General features: G+C 51.7%; 6 protein-coding genes and 2 non-coding genes across 8 annotated transcripts; 5 read left to right on the top strand and 3 right to left on the bottom strand.

The window, feature by feature from the left end:
- Positions 1 to 365: 365 nt before the first annotated feature.
- On the top strand, positions 366 to 3,467 carry LDX57_000485 (putative C6 transcription factor; the record flags this gene model as incomplete). The annotated part of the gene is made up of 1 exon (XM_046082130.1): positions 366 to 3,467. The coding sequence occupies one exon, from the start codon at positions 366 to 368 to the stop codon at positions 3,465 to 3,467; it is 3,102 nt and encodes a 1,033-aa protein (XP_045938087.1).
- A 533-nt stretch (positions 3,468 to 4,000) lies between these two features.
- LDX57_000484 lies at positions 4,001 to 4,071 on the bottom strand. Its single transcript has one exon. It is a non-coding gene; the product is annotated as a tRNA-Gly (tRNA).
- Positions 4,072 to 5,451: 1,380 nt separating this feature from the next.
- Positions 5,452 to 7,463, bottom strand: MRL1 (putative vacuolar sorting receptor (Mrl1)). The gene is made up of 4 exons (XM_046082129.1): positions 6,873 to 7,463; positions 6,509 to 6,793; positions 6,328 to 6,454; positions 5,452 to 5,866 (listed from the first exon to the last, which is right to left on the bottom strand). The coding sequence occupies exons 1-4, from the start codon at positions 7,244 to 7,246 to the stop codon at positions 5,702 to 5,704; spliced, it is 951 nt and encodes a 316-aa protein (XP_045938086.1). The 5' UTR covers positions 7,247 to 7,463; the 3' UTR covers positions 5,452 to 5,701.
- A 40-nt stretch (positions 7,464 to 7,503) lies between these two features.
- erg24B (c-14 sterol reductase) lies at positions 7,504 to 9,585 on the top strand. The gene is made up of 3 exons (XM_046082128.1): positions 7,504 to 7,881; positions 7,945 to 8,249; positions 8,311 to 9,585. Exons 1-3 carry the CDS (start codon positions 7,796 to 7,798, stop codon positions 9,417 to 9,419), a joined length of 1,500 nt encoding a protein of 499 aa, XP_045938085.1. The 5' UTR covers positions 7,504 to 7,795; the 3' UTR covers positions 9,420 to 9,585.
- A 93-nt stretch (positions 9,586 to 9,678) lies between these two features.
- LDX57_000481 (tRNA-specific adenosine deaminase) lies at positions 9,679 to 11,469 on the bottom strand (the record flags this gene model as incomplete). Its single annotated transcript, XM_046082127.1, has 3 exons — positions 9,679 to 11,104; positions 11,166 to 11,208; positions 11,316 to 11,469. The coding sequence occupies 3 exons, from the start codon at positions 11,467 to 11,469 to the stop codon at positions 9,679 to 9,681; spliced, it is 1,623 nt and encodes a 540-aa protein (XP_045938084.1).
- A 171-nt stretch (positions 11,470 to 11,640) lies between these two features.
- On the top strand, positions 11,641 to 12,474 carry LDX57_000480 (splicing factor 3B subunit 5 family protein). The gene is made up of 2 exons (XM_046082126.1): positions 11,641 to 11,921; positions 11,999 to 12,474. The coding sequence occupies exons 1-2, from the start codon at positions 11,679 to 11,681 to the stop codon at positions 12,008 to 12,010; spliced, it is 255 nt and encodes an 84-aa protein (XP_045938083.1). The 5' UTR covers positions 11,641 to 11,678; the 3' UTR covers positions 12,011 to 12,474.
- An 870-nt stretch (positions 12,475 to 13,344) lies between these two features.
- LDX57_000479 (uncharacterized protein) lies at positions 13,345 to 15,561 on the top strand (the record flags this gene model as incomplete). Its single annotated transcript, XM_046082125.1, has 1 exon — positions 13,345 to 15,561. One exon carries the CDS (start codon positions 13,345 to 13,347, stop codon positions 15,559 to 15,561), a length of 2,217 nt encoding a protein of 738 aa, XP_045938082.1.
- A 279-nt stretch (positions 15,562 to 15,840) lies between these two features.
- Positions 15,841 to 15,939, top strand: LDX57_000478. Its single transcript has one exon. It is a non-coding gene; the product is annotated as a tRNA-Ser (tRNA).
- The last annotated feature ends 66 nt before the right edge of the window (positions 15,940 to 16,005 follow it).

Genomic DNA, 16,005 nt, shown 5'->3' with positions numbered 1-16,005 from the left:
ACCTCGAGTCCAACCTACATCCTTCATTTGAGGACACCAACACCGGCAGTTCTAGGGTCCTGCATCAACGAGTCCCGCTGAGATTCCAAGCAGACTCCGAAAGAACCCCAGTATTCAATTAAACCTCGTCGAGAGAGAAACACTAGGGGTCATCGACGGTTCGTCCAATGACGTCGCTGCTGAACAACCCCGGAATTGGGACGACGCTGATTTGGCTCCAAGAATTCAAATCGCTTCCATACACTTTCCACAGGACATTGTTGTCTTAACCTACAGCGGGGGATTTCATTTCGAACTGAGAGACTTTCTCACGGACTGGTGAACAGTGAACTACATGTCAAGCGCGGAGAATCGCGCAATTAATAATGAACGACGCCAAGCCTTCCCCATACCCACCAGATTCGACCGCCTCATCCCGCGATTTCGTCCCGTCTCTCTCCCCAGAACAGCTGCCCCAAGCGCATCACGCCTGGTCCTTCCCCCTCTCCCCCGTCCCCATCCTACCGAACGATGACCCCAGCCTCGATCTTGGGGTACCCGCGCCCGGCATGATGCCTCCCGAGTCCGACGAATCCCCCCTGGCCTCCTCCGTGGGAATGGCCCTGGGCCATGACGATGCCGGCCTCCCCGACGACCTCGACACCCAGAGTCGCGCCAGCTCGCCCGACCCCGGCAGCGTGCCTACCGCCGGCGAGTCAGGCTTTCATCTCCCTGAGGATGATGGCCAGGGCCGTCCGCGGGAGGAGGAGGGGAGGGATGACCCCGCACCTAGCGACGAGCAGAAGAATGACAATGACAACGACAACGACAACGAAACCGGAAAGCCCGCCTGGAGTGAGTTGAAGACGAAGGCTGGGAAGGAGCGAAAACGCCTGCCGCTAGCGTGTATCGCGTGCCGAAGGAAGAAGATTCGCTGCTCCGGCGAGAAGCCCGCGTGCAAGCATTGCTCTCGCTCGCGGATCCCATGCGTCTACAAGGTCACGACGAGGAAGGCCGCCCCGCGGACGGATTACATGGCTATGCTCGATAAACGATTGAAGAGGATGGAGGATCGCGTGATCAAAACGATCCCGAAGGAAGAGACGCGCGATATGGCGGCCATCGGTCGGTCGAACGTCCGCCCGCCGCAGCCGGGACAGAATTCGAAGAATCAGAAAAAACGGTCGGCTGATGAGGCCTTTGCGGCGGAGATGGACGGATGGACTCGTGAAGATCGCCGAGCACCGCAGGACACATTCCCGATGCGTCGGGAAGGCAAACCGACCGACAGCAGTAACCTGTTGACGGAAGGGTCTGAGTTTTTACCCTCGTTGGAAATCCAGGAACATCTGGCGGAGGTGTTCTTCGACTGCGTATACGGACAATCCTATCTCCTTCTTCACAAACCCAGTTTCATGCGAAGGCTGAAGGCCCGGACGGTCCCGCCAGCCTTGATTCTGGCCGTCTGCGCCGTATCAGCGCGCTTCTCAACCCATCCGCAGATCAACTCCGACCCGCCTTTTCTACGCGGAGAGAATTGGGCAAATCCCGCCGCGGCCATCGCCATGAGTCGACACGACGAACCCAACATTACCATCTTGACCGTCTTTCTGCTCCTGGGTCTTCATGAATTCGGAACTTGTCACGGCGGACGGAGTTGGTCATTCGGCGGTCAGGCTCTTCGTATGGCGTATGCTCTACAACTGCATCGGGAGCTTGACTACGATCCGTTGATGAGTCAAAACAATGCCAATGGGTCGCAGCTCAGCTTCACCGACCGCGAGATTCGGAGGCGGACGATGTGGGCGTGCTTCTTGATGGACCGTTACAACTCATCCGGAAGTCAACGACCGCCCATTGGGAACGAAAGGTTTTTGCAGATCCAACTTCCCATGAAGGAACCGAACTTCCAAATGGAAATCCCGGGGCCCACCGAAGACTTGGATGGGAACGTCCCCAACCCCGTTCCCGAAGATGCCGGGCAGTTGTCGAACGCCAGGGAGAATATGGGCGTGTCGGCATACATCATTCGTGCCGTGGTGATATGGGGTCGCATCGTTGACTATCTCAACTTAGGAGGAAAGAGAAAGGATGTACATCCACTATGGTCGCCCGAGTCCGGGTACGCACATCTCAAACGGCAGATCGATGGGTTTTCTGAAACCCTCCCGACTCACTTGGCTTTCACATACGAGAACCTGCAGATCCACGCCGCCGACAGGATCGCCAACCAGTTTCTTTTCCTGCACATAATTATCCACCAGAACATGCTTTTCCTCAATCAATTTGCCATTCCCTTGTCACCGGGCGGACGGCCTCCTCGGGACATGCCCAAGGCATTTTTGAGCAGTGCCGGGCGAGCAGCCGTGGAGGCGGCACATCATATCTCTGTACTAATAGACCGGGCTTCTGCCTATCCTCTGACGGTTCCGTTTGCCGGGTACTGCGCATACTCGGCCAGCACTGTTCATATTTGGGGAATCTTTTCCAAGAATGCGCAGTTGGAGGCTCGGTCGAAGGAGAATTTACGACATACGTATCGGTACCTGAACAAGATGAAGAAGTACTGGGGGATGTTCCATTACATGGTTGAAAGTGCCAAGGACCGATACCGACAGTTTGCAGACGCCGCCATTAAAGGCTCGGTGGCCACTCAAAATGGCGGCCAAATTGCGCCGATGTTCCAGTACGGTGACTGGTTTGACAAATATCCTCACGGTGTCTCAAGGCAGCACTGGGAGGATCCCGAATCACAACGCCAGGAGAAGAATGATGAGGCTGTGATGAGCCAAAAGCCCGACCTGCAGAGCGTCGAGGACTTCTTCGCCAGTCTCTCCCCCTCCCCGCAGGCCAGCATGACGCGGCGAGCGCATGCCAGGAAGAGCAGCAAGATCGACAGCGCTCCGGGTCTGGATCAGACGACGCCCACGCAGCCCATGATGGACATGAACATGGAGGGCGCTCCGGGAATGCTGGGCACGTCAGGGACCGGCTTCCCACAGCCCGCCATGTTCAATCAGGGTCGCGGGCAACTATTCGGGCAGTCGCCTTTCGATTTCCCCGTTCCGACCGACCAACTGCCCCAGCTAGATCGGCAGTTTGTTTATGGCTCCTTTTCCGGCTTTGATCCCGCCACCACGTCCTTTGTTCCGCCCGAGAACCCTGCCATGCCTGCCGTCAACGGTGCGAATCCGCCTGCGCCCCCTCCTCCTGCTCCTCCGCAGGACAACTCGGCCATCTTCGCCAGCCAACTGGACCCCAACGCACCGTCGGGGACAGGCGAATACTATCAGCCGAGCGCCTGGTTCCTCCCATTCAACTTGGACCCGGTCAGCGCCGGTGTCAGCCTCGACGCACATCCGCCGCAGCCCCCGGGTCCCGGTCCCGGGGCAGTCTCGGGTCTGGAATTCGGCGGCGCAGGGAATCTCCCTATGGGCGCATACGATCTCGGAATGGCCGGGGTGCCTCGCGCGCATAAATATGAATGAAATACGACCATGTGATTGATATACTGATCGGTTCACTCACGCGGGATACACTGAACATTTTGCTCGCTTTTTCCCCACTTTTTATATTGCGTTCTTTTGTATTTGGCGAGGGTATAGGATGGGATGGGATTGGCCTGGTGGTTTTCTGGAAAAGACGGAGTTTATCGTTTTCGCGACAGTAGCGTTTTCTTGTATGTACCCTTACCTCTACCTCTGTATATTGTGTATATCCTCTTCTTTTGTGCGTTCTATCCCCGGTTGGGTTATATATCACATCACATTATATATTTTGTTTTTCAGAACAGAGTGAAGAATTTGAATGGAATGGGGCGGGCCATTGATATATATCTAGCAAGAGGATTCATCGTCTTGACAGATCATGCCACAAGTAGTCATGCCATATCTCTGCACACAATCCAAAAGGGAAAAATGAGGTGTACATACACCTCTACCCAACTTCCAAGTTCAAAGCATTCAAGACACCCCCTTCTGATTAGACCCACCCATCCCAAAAGCCCAAAGCAAAAAAGAAATGCATCATCCGTGAATCGAACACGGGCCTCGTCGATGGCAACGACGAATTCTACCACTAGACCAATGATGCTAGTTGATGTCAAATTGCTTTTACTTTGCATATACAATACCAAGGCCAGCCGGCGCTTCCTAAAATTGAGGTCTTAAGTTGCCTGGCAGTGACAGTGGCAATCGTCCATATAGGGTTTATCCGAGACCTTGGCAACTGAATGCGATGGCTGCCATAGTATATGAAATGGTTTGTTATGATCAATCTTTGCCGGCAATCTCTGAAAGTTAACAATCTACTCGCGGTATAATGCTACTTCTATCACCACTATTATTATCACTGTATGACTCTACTGTACTGTTCGCTCAGATATAAATATCTCTTATGGGTAGGATCTTTTTGATTTCTTTGAGATAACTCAGGAGTTGATTAAATAATCTGAAATTATTTTTCAGTAACTTCATTCTTAAATACTAGGAAGCGGGAACGCTTTACCGCATTCAATTAGCGCTGCCATTGCCACTGCCAAACAACTTAAGACCTCTATTATTGAGGTCTTCAGTCAACTGCCAAAGAGCTCTGGCAAGCACTCATATCGAGTTTAGCCGATCTCTTGTGACTTTGTGGGATTTGAGGAAATGGACTTGTTTAGAACCGTACATACATTCATTACATGCACTGCCTACTTACCGTCTTCCCTTTTCCATCATTTCTTGATACTTATTTTCTATTTAAGAAAAGGGGCAATATTAGAAACTACTATCCCAATCCCAAAACCACCAATCCACTTTATCCGTACACCGTCTATCCATACCAAGCACGGAGAGGAGACACACCGCACACCATGGACTCCAACATGCAACCGCAACAGAAACAGCAACCCGCGACAACCAATTTCCAACGACGACGACGACTCACAGACTACCAACGCAGATTGATTCTTGCAGCGGTCGGGGCGGTCGCGATTGCGGTGGTTCTTACGCATATGCACATACGCAGACAGAGGGATCTTAGGGATGAGAGGAGACGGAGAAGGAGAAGGAGGGAGGAGGAGCTTGAGGAGGAGATGAGAGGGATGAGAAGAAGAAGAAGAAGGGAAGACGATGAAGAGGACAGAGAGGAAGAGGCGAGGCGTCGGCGGGATGTTCTGGCTAGGAGGAGGAGAGAGGAAGAGGAGGAGGCGCGTTATCGTGACGCTCGGGTTAGAAGGTGGAGAGAGGAAGTGGAGGAAGAGGAGATGCGGCTTCGGGATGCTTTTCCGGTGAGGAGGTTGCGGTTTGATTAATGGTCTTGTTTTCCTTTATTTAGATTTCTTCGGTTTTGCTGGGTTCAGGGGATTTACTGGGGTTTGTTCCAGGGGTTGGGCTCTTCTATATAGGGGTTTCTGACGATGGATGTAGGGAGACATACTAGGCATGGGCTATGTTTGTCTACTCTATAGCGTACCATCGGCGTCATAGTCAACTCATATACCATACTGCAGATGCTCATGCTCATAATACAGACTACCCAAAATGAAGACCATCAGTCAAGATAGATACATGACGCCCAAAACATAGAATAAAACCCGATGAATACCGAAGAGAACATAACGGAATGGAAAAAATGTATGACAAGCGAAACGGGTCTATCAAAAATGGAGTTTCAGAACATTAAGGAAAAGGAGATGCGCAGGTGCTAATCGAAGAACTGCGCGTAAATCAACAACCCATCAATCTTCCCATTGTTCGTCCAGCTGGTCTATTAGTCGGTTCTCGGCGTCGATGCTGGACCGTCGGCCGCGATGCATACTGCCATTGTTGCGGTGGCCGAGCGCAGGGGATCGTCGGCAGCGGAGGAGACGGCCTAGAGACGAGAAGAGGATGACGACCATGTCCTGGATTACGGATGGTGGTTAGCGGCGTCGTTATAAGCCTGGCTCATGACGAGGGAAAGCAAAAGGCAGAGGCAATAATGATCGAAAGATCAGCGCGAATGACTTGGTCACAGAACGGAAGGCGCTCTTTCTCTCGATGTATGTACTATTGACATCAGCAGACGCAGTCCGCTGGAATATGACAGAAACATGCCGAAATAACCATGGTTTATCCCATGTTCGGCGACATAGGTGTACAGACAGACTCGCTTTATATACTCCAATCTATAGACGAATAAAGAAAGAAGATAAAAGAGAAATCAAGCAACAGCAACCGACTTCCCCGATGTAATTGAGCTTTAGACCAGCCAAAGCAGGTTTCAATCCATCCGCGAAATTGGTAACCGTGTGTTGCTATGTTCTCTGTATGAAGCTCCATGGGCTCTGGAGCCGGAAAATGGTATCAATGCCAGTAGACTTACTTTAACAAAATCGAGCATCCCCGCCCAGAGGCTAAAGTTCGGACATTGTCGCCAGCCGCGCTGGTGCATGACCGTCCGCTGATAGGCGCAACCACCGATGAGGTACGCAGCGACAGCAATCAGAGCACTGTCAAAGTCAGTCATCCGTGCATCATCCGTCAAGGAAACAATCCACACTCACATCACACCGAAGATGCCGGCGGGTCCCAGACCCTGGCCGTCGGCGCGGGCAATGCCGCCACAGGCAGCAGCGCTCCGAACCTCGAAGAAGTATGTGCAGTCATCCATAGTGCCGACGAAGGATGGAATCGCCTGCGATCCCTGAGCATCACGGTCACAAAGGAAGGACATGATGGTGGACTTGTTGCGCGAGCCATTCCCGATGTATTCGCTCGCACAGGGAGAGCCCTCGGTGTAGTTCAAGACCAGCTTGCGTCCGCGGAAGAAAGGCTCGTTCGCTTGTTGCCTAAATAATCACCAGTCAGCTGCATTCCCCTCCGGTCAAATGGACAGATGTATCCGCCATGTTCGAAGTGTGTACGCACCCTATCGAGTATGTCTTGCCTTCCTTCGTATAGTAGGCACTGACATTCTGCCAGCGTTCGGGCTCAACTCCCACCACATCAGTAATGTTCTCCACCACCGGAGCGCAGACATTCAGTGTGAAGTTTGCCGAGTAGTCGTGGCCCTTGGCATGCCAGCTTTCTTCGCGGGTGGTTTTGCGAGACTTTTCATGGTCGGAGCTGGGCGGGGAAAGAGAGATAGCGTTCAGATCGTAGTAGAGACCGGAGGTTGGGGAGCGTGCGACGCAGGGAGAGAGAGCATCTTTCGATCCGGAGTCTGAAGCTGCGTAGACCGACGAAAGGGGGGCTGCGAGCAAATATAGAAGGCTAAGAATTGAGGAGGTCGGCGACTTCATGTTGGCGGGATGAACCCCAGCGCTGCGCCAGGAGGAATGATGAGCGACAATAACAATAAGGTAATTGGAGCTGGAAGGAGAGCCGGGACAGTGTGGAAACAATAATGACAACGAATTGGAAGGTCCACAGAGATATAAAAAAGAAAGACGGCGGTAAGGACCGATAGGTTAAGCGGAGAGGCCAGAGATCCAGATGGGGGGAAGAAGGAGGCAGCAGAAGCGGAGGAGATGAAACGTAATCAAACCTCCCTCTTCCACCGAAGAACTGCGACTTGTGAAGATCCGCGGACCCCGTCGGCTGTGGCGCATCCGATCTCAGCTCAGCGCGCGCCCTTGGCAATTCTCTGTCCTTGTCGCTCTTTATAAGTCTCGCTTTGCTCGAGATAGCTCTTGTTCATTGCCTCCTGGAACATTGTCTCCTCCCTCGCACTTGATCTCCGGCGCGCGCGAAATCCGTTGAAACCAAACCTCCGACAGCTTTTGCGTCACCGTTAAATTTCCCCGCCAATTCCGCTCAGATCCCACAAGCACAGGGATATCCTGTCGAAGATGGGGTCCAAGAAAGATTCCAAATCCAAAATCAACATCCCTGTCCAACCGGTCCCCGAGAAACGCGGTTACGAGTTCGCCGGCCCGTACGTGCTTTGCCCTCTGTTCAGATCTTTAGGTCTCAGAGACTATAGCTGACGATGATTTAGCATCGGCGCGTTTGGAATTGTATTCGGTCTCCCAGTCCTCATCTACAGCTTCACCTTCCTTTGTAACGATGTCTCCGGCTGCCCCGCCCCGTCGCTGCTCCATCCATCCACCCTGACTCTCGATCAACTGAAGAAAGAAGTGAACTGGCCAGAGGAGGGGCTCAGTGCGTTCTTTGACGTCCAAGTGACGCTGTGGGTGCTGAGCTACTATTTCCTCAGCCTGTTTCTCTATGTCTTCTTGCCTGGTCAGGAGGTGGACGGCACGGTGCTGGCCTGTGGAGGAAGGCTCCGATACAAGTTCAATGGTGGGTGCTTCTCTCATTGTGATTCTGTGAGGGAGCTTATCTGACCGGATTTCTCAATTAGCGTTCAACTCCGCCGTCACCATTCTTTCCGGATGCGCTCTCGGTACTTACGTGTATGGAGCCGATTTCGTCGTTTGGACATTCCTCTGGGACAATTACTTGCAGGTGATCACTGCGAATCTGGCGATCAGCAGCGCTCTTGCTATCTTCGTTTACGCGAAAAGCTTCACGGTGCCGGCGCCCGGTCAGCTCAACCCCGATCTCAGGCAATTGGCGCCGGGTGGCCACACAGGCAACGTGCTATACGATTTCTTTATCGGCCGCGAGCTGAACCCGCGTGTTCGACTGCCAATCCCATTTGTCAGCGAAGCGTCGCGCACCATCGATATCAAGTCTTGGTTTGAAATGCGGCCCGGATTGCTAGGATGGATCATCCTGAACCTGTCCAACATTGCCCGTCAGTACCGGACCTATGGCTACGTCACCGACTCGATCGTAATCTCCACTTTCTTCCAGGCATTCTACGTCCTGGATGGCCTGTACATGGAACCGGCGCTTCTGACCACTATGGACATCATCATGGATGGGTTCGGCTACATGCTCTCATTTGGTGATATCGTCTGGGTTCCCTTCATCTACAACTTCCAGACCCGATACCTGGCGATGTTCCCGTTCGAGCTGGGCGTCAAGGGAATCTTGCTTGTGCTGAGCGTGACCGCCGCAGGCTACATCATCTTCCGCGGTGCCAACAACCAAAAGAATCGCTTCCGCACCGATCCGACTGACCCTCGCGTGAGCCACATCAAGTATATCAAAACTGCCAGCGGATCTAAACTGATGACTTCGGGATGGTGGGGCTGTGCGCGCCATATCAACTACCTGGGTGACTGGACCATGTCGTGGTCGTACTCGCTGCCTACCGGGATCGCAGGCTTTAAAATCATCGAGAGCATCGATGCTGCTACTGGAGCCGTTCACAAGCAGGCAGTGCAGACACCGGAGACTCGTGGCTGGGGAATGATCTTCACCTACTTCTTCTTGATCTACTTCGGAGTGCTGCTCATTCACCGGGAGAGACGTGATGAGGAGAAGTGTAAGAGGAAGTATGGTGCTGATTGGGACCGGTATACATCCTTGGTTCGCAGCCGCATTATCCCTGGCATTTACTAGTCCGAGGAGTTGCTTGATTCGCTCCGGATTGTCTTCGACATTAATATTCTTGGTAACTTATCTTGTTCAATATTTTGATTAAAAAATATCCTTAATCCTCACCATTAGCAGTACATATCAACTTTAGACTTGCTGATATTGAATTCAATAATTAAGCATAAGAAAGAAGCAGATGGGTATATTGTATGATTCTCTCTAGCCAACCCATAACACGTAATGAAACGTTGATTCGTCCAGCATTGGTATATCCTCTCTGTCCTCATCGTTTTCGCTTCTTTGGATCAACCAAAACATCCAATCCCCAGCCTGCATCATCTACATTGGATATCCAACCCCCGAGGACTCTCTTCGCCTCCTGTATCGCCGATCTTCGCGCCATGATGGCCACCGTCTCTGCAGCGGGAGTCTTCTTGAACTCTCGATACGTAGCGGCCTCGACAATCCCCGTCGGGACAAGTAGCTCCTCTAGCTTCCCCTTTTGCTCGCTCGCATTGACTTCTTCATTAGCAGGTTCCGGATAAGAAACCCGGACAATCTCTCTCCAAACTCCCCATAGCTTTGCACGGGACAGTGCCGACGCTCCACGAGCTAGAGGCGCAGAGGCCTTATTCCCCTGCTTCACTCCGTTGATGATATTCTCGTACAGACCCGTCTTGGATCCTCGAAGGACGGGCAGCGATTTCACACTGGCGTCTACAGCTGCTGGCGCTCCTGGACTGGGAATCGGAGCTGACGGTGCTGTCGTCCAAATTGCCGAGATGATCCCGGGCTTGCGCTTCTCTTGCACTTCCACCTCGACCTCGTCAGATGAGATGGGGCGGGCCTGAGTCTTCCCAAACTCCCAGAGCGAATCGTACTGCTCATCCGGTATCGAGAGGACTTGAAACGGTCGAAATCGGTATCCAGATCTCTCCGGATTAGGTTCCTCATCACCCTCACCACCACCATCAAGAGGCCAAAATCGGCCCGTTAAATCCTTCAATCGACCCTGGTCACTGAACGCCCGCTGACACCCAACATGGCTGATTTCCTTTTCGGGGAGAATCACACCGGCCAGGTACGCCGACTCTGTCGGCGCAACAAGCAGGCTCGTCTCGAAGGATAGCAGCGACGAGATCTGTCTGAGAGCTAGCTTGTCTGAACAGGATTTGCTCAGGGTGGCGTCGGCGTCGGCGCGCGCGGGTTTGCGACGGACGATGCCTAGACGGGAGAAATGGGCTCGTCCGTCTAGGAGCGTGGGCTCTTGCTCTTGCTCTTGGGTGTCGTCGTTGGAGTCGGAGGCGGGATTGAGGTCCTTGTTTGAAGGATTGTTGATCTCCCATGGCGTTGGGTCGTCTTGTGCAGCCATGCAGAGCTCCATGCTGGCGTCGCCGCAGGGAGCACAGGTGCAATACATGTAAATTGTGATGTCGGGGTGCAGTTCAAATGGGGGTTGCGGGGATGAGAGTTGTTCAGGTGGGTTCTGCTGTCGGCGACGGAGGTAAGGGGATGTTGTTGATGAGGTTGATGGTCCCGTGATCTCATCTGAGTGACCTTGATGTCGTTCATTTGCTAGAACGCTGCGACACTCGCAGAGGAGCCAGTAGTTGAATGCCCGCAGGGCAAGAATCTCCGCGTGCCAGTCATGCAGCACGAGGCCTTTGCCATTGGGAACTTGGGATGCAGAAAGACATTTTGCTCCGGAACTGTCAGATATGTTAGATGGGATACATCAATTGAGTATTCGACTAGATATATGGAACTTACGTGACAGCCACGCAGGTCAGCTTTTCCGAGGATGTATTCTCGCCTATGGCATGGTTAGTCTGATATAAACTTCGGAGGCTATAAATTTTCGATTTGAGTAGAAAAACCACACAATCAGAAACTGCATAAATTTAACCAAGGGATACTCACCTTTCACTATCACGATTCCGGACATGGGAATCCACTCCTTCGTCCCATCAGGCCGCACCGTCGGCTTACTGCGACTAGGCAAGCCATCGAAATGGGCATGAACCAGGGACGCTATACGAGACTGCAATGGTAAGCCCAGATCTGATTTCTCCATGAATACCCACAACGTAATCCAACTTGTACAGCTATGTACCTTAAATCATTGTACAGATCCAAGCCAGATTTTCTTATATAACCGCCGGTGTGATCACGTGACTCTCCCCGACTCAACTCATTCCGAACTTCAACCATCCGACATCCCATTGACGCCCAATTATCCTCATCTTCACAGAACCCACCAGATTCGCGTCTATACCACTCATCATGGCCGACAAACTGCGCACGCTTCAGAACCTCGAGGCCATGCAGGCCCGCTACGTCGGAACCGGCCACGCCGACACCACCAAGTACGAGTGGACCTCGAACATCGTTCGCGACAGCTACGCTTCGTATGTTGGACACCCGCCGATGCTGTCGTACATGGCTGTGGGCATGGGCGAGCCCAAGGAGAAGGTTCGCGCGGCGATGATTGAAAAGATGGTTCGAGGCGCGGGAAATCCGCCGGAGGTGAGTTCTGCTCTCTTGGCTTCGTTCTGGTGTTGCTCTTTTAAGCGCGAAGGCTAATGTTTGCGATTTTTGATCAGACGCAAGAATAAAGATTCTGATGCCAAACGACTATGTCTTAATTTCACGACGAGGCTACGATCGCATTCACTGGGGCGTACGATAACAATATTTAGTCGAGATCAAGACGAGACACACCCACAAACTATACGCATCATACGTGAGCAGGCCTCGTTCTTTATATGTGCCGATGGAATAATCTCTTGATAAAAACATACTGGTTGGACTTGGTGCTCCGGAAATACTACGCGATGCTGGTCGCAGGTAGTACCCACAATTTCGTGATCGTTCGACTGATGACGACTGGGGATGTTGGTCGATGGGGAGATCTTCACACTTGCGACTGGGGGAGGTAGAAGCCGCAGAGGTTGGCCTGTATTTTAATTGATACTTAATATCTCGAATGGGTTGGGATTACATGGATCCTGTGAGTCGATGCACATTTGGTGCTTGGCATCAGAATGGAACCAGAATTAGCAATACAGCACAGTTATTCAATGTTTTCCCTCCAGCACTGAAGTTTGTTGACGCTTGGATGCCTGAGGCAATAGACCGAGCATTTCGCCGTTGGCTTACCTCTAGATGGGCAACACCCTAGAGGACCTCGATCCTTCCGATATCAATCAATCAATTAGGTATCGGTCAGAGCATCCTTTCATCTCATTTCATCGTGGTTGGCCTCTGCTGTGCAAGCGGTCCCTGCGGAACTTCTACAAAGCTGGCACCAACCCTTGTTTCTTTTGAACAGCGAACTCGATTCAGCGATGAGCATCCCCCAGGAATCTTCCGGTAACGAAGCCGGAGATTTCACAGGTGGATTTGTTCTTATACAAGGTTAGGGAAGTACTAACCAACAATTGTAAGATGCATAAATGCTCGGTGAATCCAGTCAAACGTTTCGCTTTATATGCAAAAAGGGAGTACCCCATGAAATAAAACAACATTCGATGAAACAAAGGCTTACTCGTTAAGAATAAGAAACATCCCTCGAAAAAACAGCTCTTTCAATGGCATTGTCATTGACGATCTCTGCTGACCAGTCTACATAAATAGGGCTTTGTTCCCTATATATATATCTATATTGGTCTCCATCATTGTCTTCACCCCGTTTAATCGCGTCTCTTCTACCACCGTGTGTTTGCATCTACATGTTAGGGACAGATCGATGAGTGTGACAGGCTTTGACTCGACGATCATCCCCCTCCTTGAGGCTTTCAGGTATTGTCTTTCTTGTCCGATTCGAGGAGTTGCGGGACGAACCACTAGGTATTCTGATATCTCTTTCCATCCAGCGCCAAAGGAAATAGACCATTGTGCTTATTCACCTTAGCCCACTCCTTGATTGTGCTTGAGAAACTTCCTCAACATGCCACTTCAGGATCTCCCCAATGAGCTCCTTTACCACATCGCCGACTTTCTAGAGTACGCTGATGACGCCAGTGCCTTTTCACGGAGCTGCCGCCTATTCTACTCGCTTGTCAATGACACCCTAGTTGCGCGCTACGCCAAGGGCCACGAGCTAGAGGCCATTGAACATGCACTGGAAACCGGCGACCACGTTCTTATGGAAAACCTCATTGACGAAGGTGTAGACCCTCTGATTTGGGAGAAAAATAAACGCAAGAAGTTGATCTATAAGGCTGCAGGAGCTGGCCACACAGAGCTAGTTCGACTTTTACTTGACCGCGAAATTAACGACGTCCATGGCCATTATGTTTACCAAGAAGTGCCGCTTATACGTGCACTTCTATGTGGTCATTGGGAGACAGCGAGACTATTGATATCTTATGGGGCAGATCCCGATTACATTGACGTAGATCACTATTGGTGCCGCACCGCTCTCGACACTATGGCAGACAAAGGATCTCTGGAAGGCGTGCGATTTCTAGTTGAGAATACGGCGTCGACTTTAAAGGCGCCCGGTCGCCATGGTAGAGCCCCTCTTGCGAGTGCGGCTTATTCTGGGCATTTAAATATTGTGAAGTACCTATTCTATGCAGGGGCAGACCATCGAACAAGGGATGCTGCGGGACTGAGCGCCCTGTTCCATGCGGCGGCTAGAAATCATGAGGATATCGTTCTGTTTATATTAGAAAAGGAAGAAGAGCCTGACTTCTTCAAGGAACAACTTGATCTGGATTCTTTGGCCTGCATAGCTTCGCGGGGAAATGGCCAAATTACGAGATCATTGCTAGATAGAGTCAACATCCCGGCGAAAATCGCGTCTTCTAGCTATCAACTGGGGCCGCTTATGCTTGCTTGTGCAGCGGTGGGCTGCGATTCTTCTGTTCAACTCTTACTGGACGCAGGCTGTGATCCTACACATAAATGGTCGTCAGCGGCAGAAGCTTTCTTGTCAGACAACACTCCCCTGCGGCAGGCAGCCGCGAGAGGCCACGGGAGTATCGTTCGGCGATTCTTAGATCGCAGATGCATTCGAGCCAAGTACTGGTCGGAACATGATACAATCATCGCAAACCTGATTCAAACCCTGTGCTCAAACAATCAGGTCCAGCTCTTGCGAGATATCCTGGATTGCGAACAGCTGTTAGGTTCGTCGAGTCGACGGGACGTTGTGAGCAGGGCACTATATAATCTTAAGCCGCACGAAGAGGCGATCCGATTATTGCTCGAACAGGGCGCGACTGCAGATTATGACAAAAACAACAATCTTTGGATGTTACAGCGGGCTGTTGAGCTAGGCAGCCCGGAATCCGTGCGGTTGCTCCTCGAAATAACCGGCATAAACCCACGGGAACAGCTCCAGAAGCCCCGACGCGATCAAGATGGCCAGAGCCTATATGAGCTAGCAATAGCACCAGGAAGACCACCCAACGAAGACACCAGCAAGGAGACCAAGGTAGAGATGGTCCGAGCTCTGCTGGAGACAAACAATGATCAAGGTGGCAGCGTCCATCCAGCTAACCAGGAATGTCAAATAGCTTTAGTCAAAGCTATCTCTGCGGGCCAAGTGGAGATCGTCAAGTACTTTCTCGACAGCGGTTTCGACGCCAATGGCAGGATTTCAGGTGGTGACCGGGGGTCTCTCCACTTAGGAAGGACACTGCTCGGCGTAGCCGCTGGAGGTTACCACCGTCGGGTGAAGGAAATGACGGAGCTCTTCCTAGCATACGGCGCCGATGTGGAAGCTACGGATGGTGAAACTGGAGCAACGGCATTGGTGCATGCCGTAAAAATGGACAACCGCGACGCTGTCGATATCCTGCTCAATCACGGCGCTGATCCCCTTTATAGAATCAACAATTCGGAAGCCAGTGAGACGCCTCTGCATCAGGCCTTGGTCTCGCAGAGGAGTAACTGTCTCCGAATTCTACTGAAGGCAGTAGAAGCCCGGGGGCTACAGTGGGATATCAGTGCTGCCCTGTGCGAAGTTCGACAGTATAAGGACCGTCCAGATCCGATGGACAGGAGGTTGTTGGGGACAATGCTGGCTCGCACTAATAATTATGCCGGGGCCATCTTTGATTCGCCGACTACTGGCAGAACGAGACCGGAGTGCAAGCAATTGGTGAAATACCTGGTGCAGCACTATTGTCGGGTGAAGTATCCATGTCCCTTGTAGATATGGATCCTCAAGTACGGAGTAGGACTTTCAGTTCGCGTTCGCGGGGTGCCTAAGCCAGTCAAGCGACCTGGGCCGCAGAAAGATGATTCACAGTTATTCAATTATATTAAACTAGATTGGCTCAACTACTCAAGACGATCATGGTAGTGATTGTAGAACAAAGGGATCTTACAGCGGGATGTTTGGTATACTGTAGACAACGGCATGGTGGACAGAATCGCATCATATTTAAATTATCTTTATAGATTTAAATTTGTAGGCTCCTTACATCGAGATGTCAGTGTGGCCGAGTGGTTAAGGCGATAGACTAGAATGGATTATCATCTATCTCATCTATTGGGTTCGCCCGCACAGGTTCGAGTCCTGTCGCTGACGACATTTCCTTTTTTCTTTTTGGCAGTCGTTCGATCTGGGCTTCTTTTCTCTCTCTCCTTTTTATTT

Source organism: Aspergillus melleus, assembly GCF_016097325.1.
Source record: "Aspergillus melleus strain CBS 546.65 chromosome Unknown contig1, whole genome shotgun sequence".
Taxonomy (NCBI): domain Eukaryota; kingdom Fungi; phylum Ascomycota; class Eurotiomycetes; order Eurotiales; family Aspergillaceae; genus Aspergillus; species Aspergillus melleus.
Note: the sequence above shows the minus strand (reverse complement) of the source record. Positions and strands in the feature narration are given on the sequence as shown.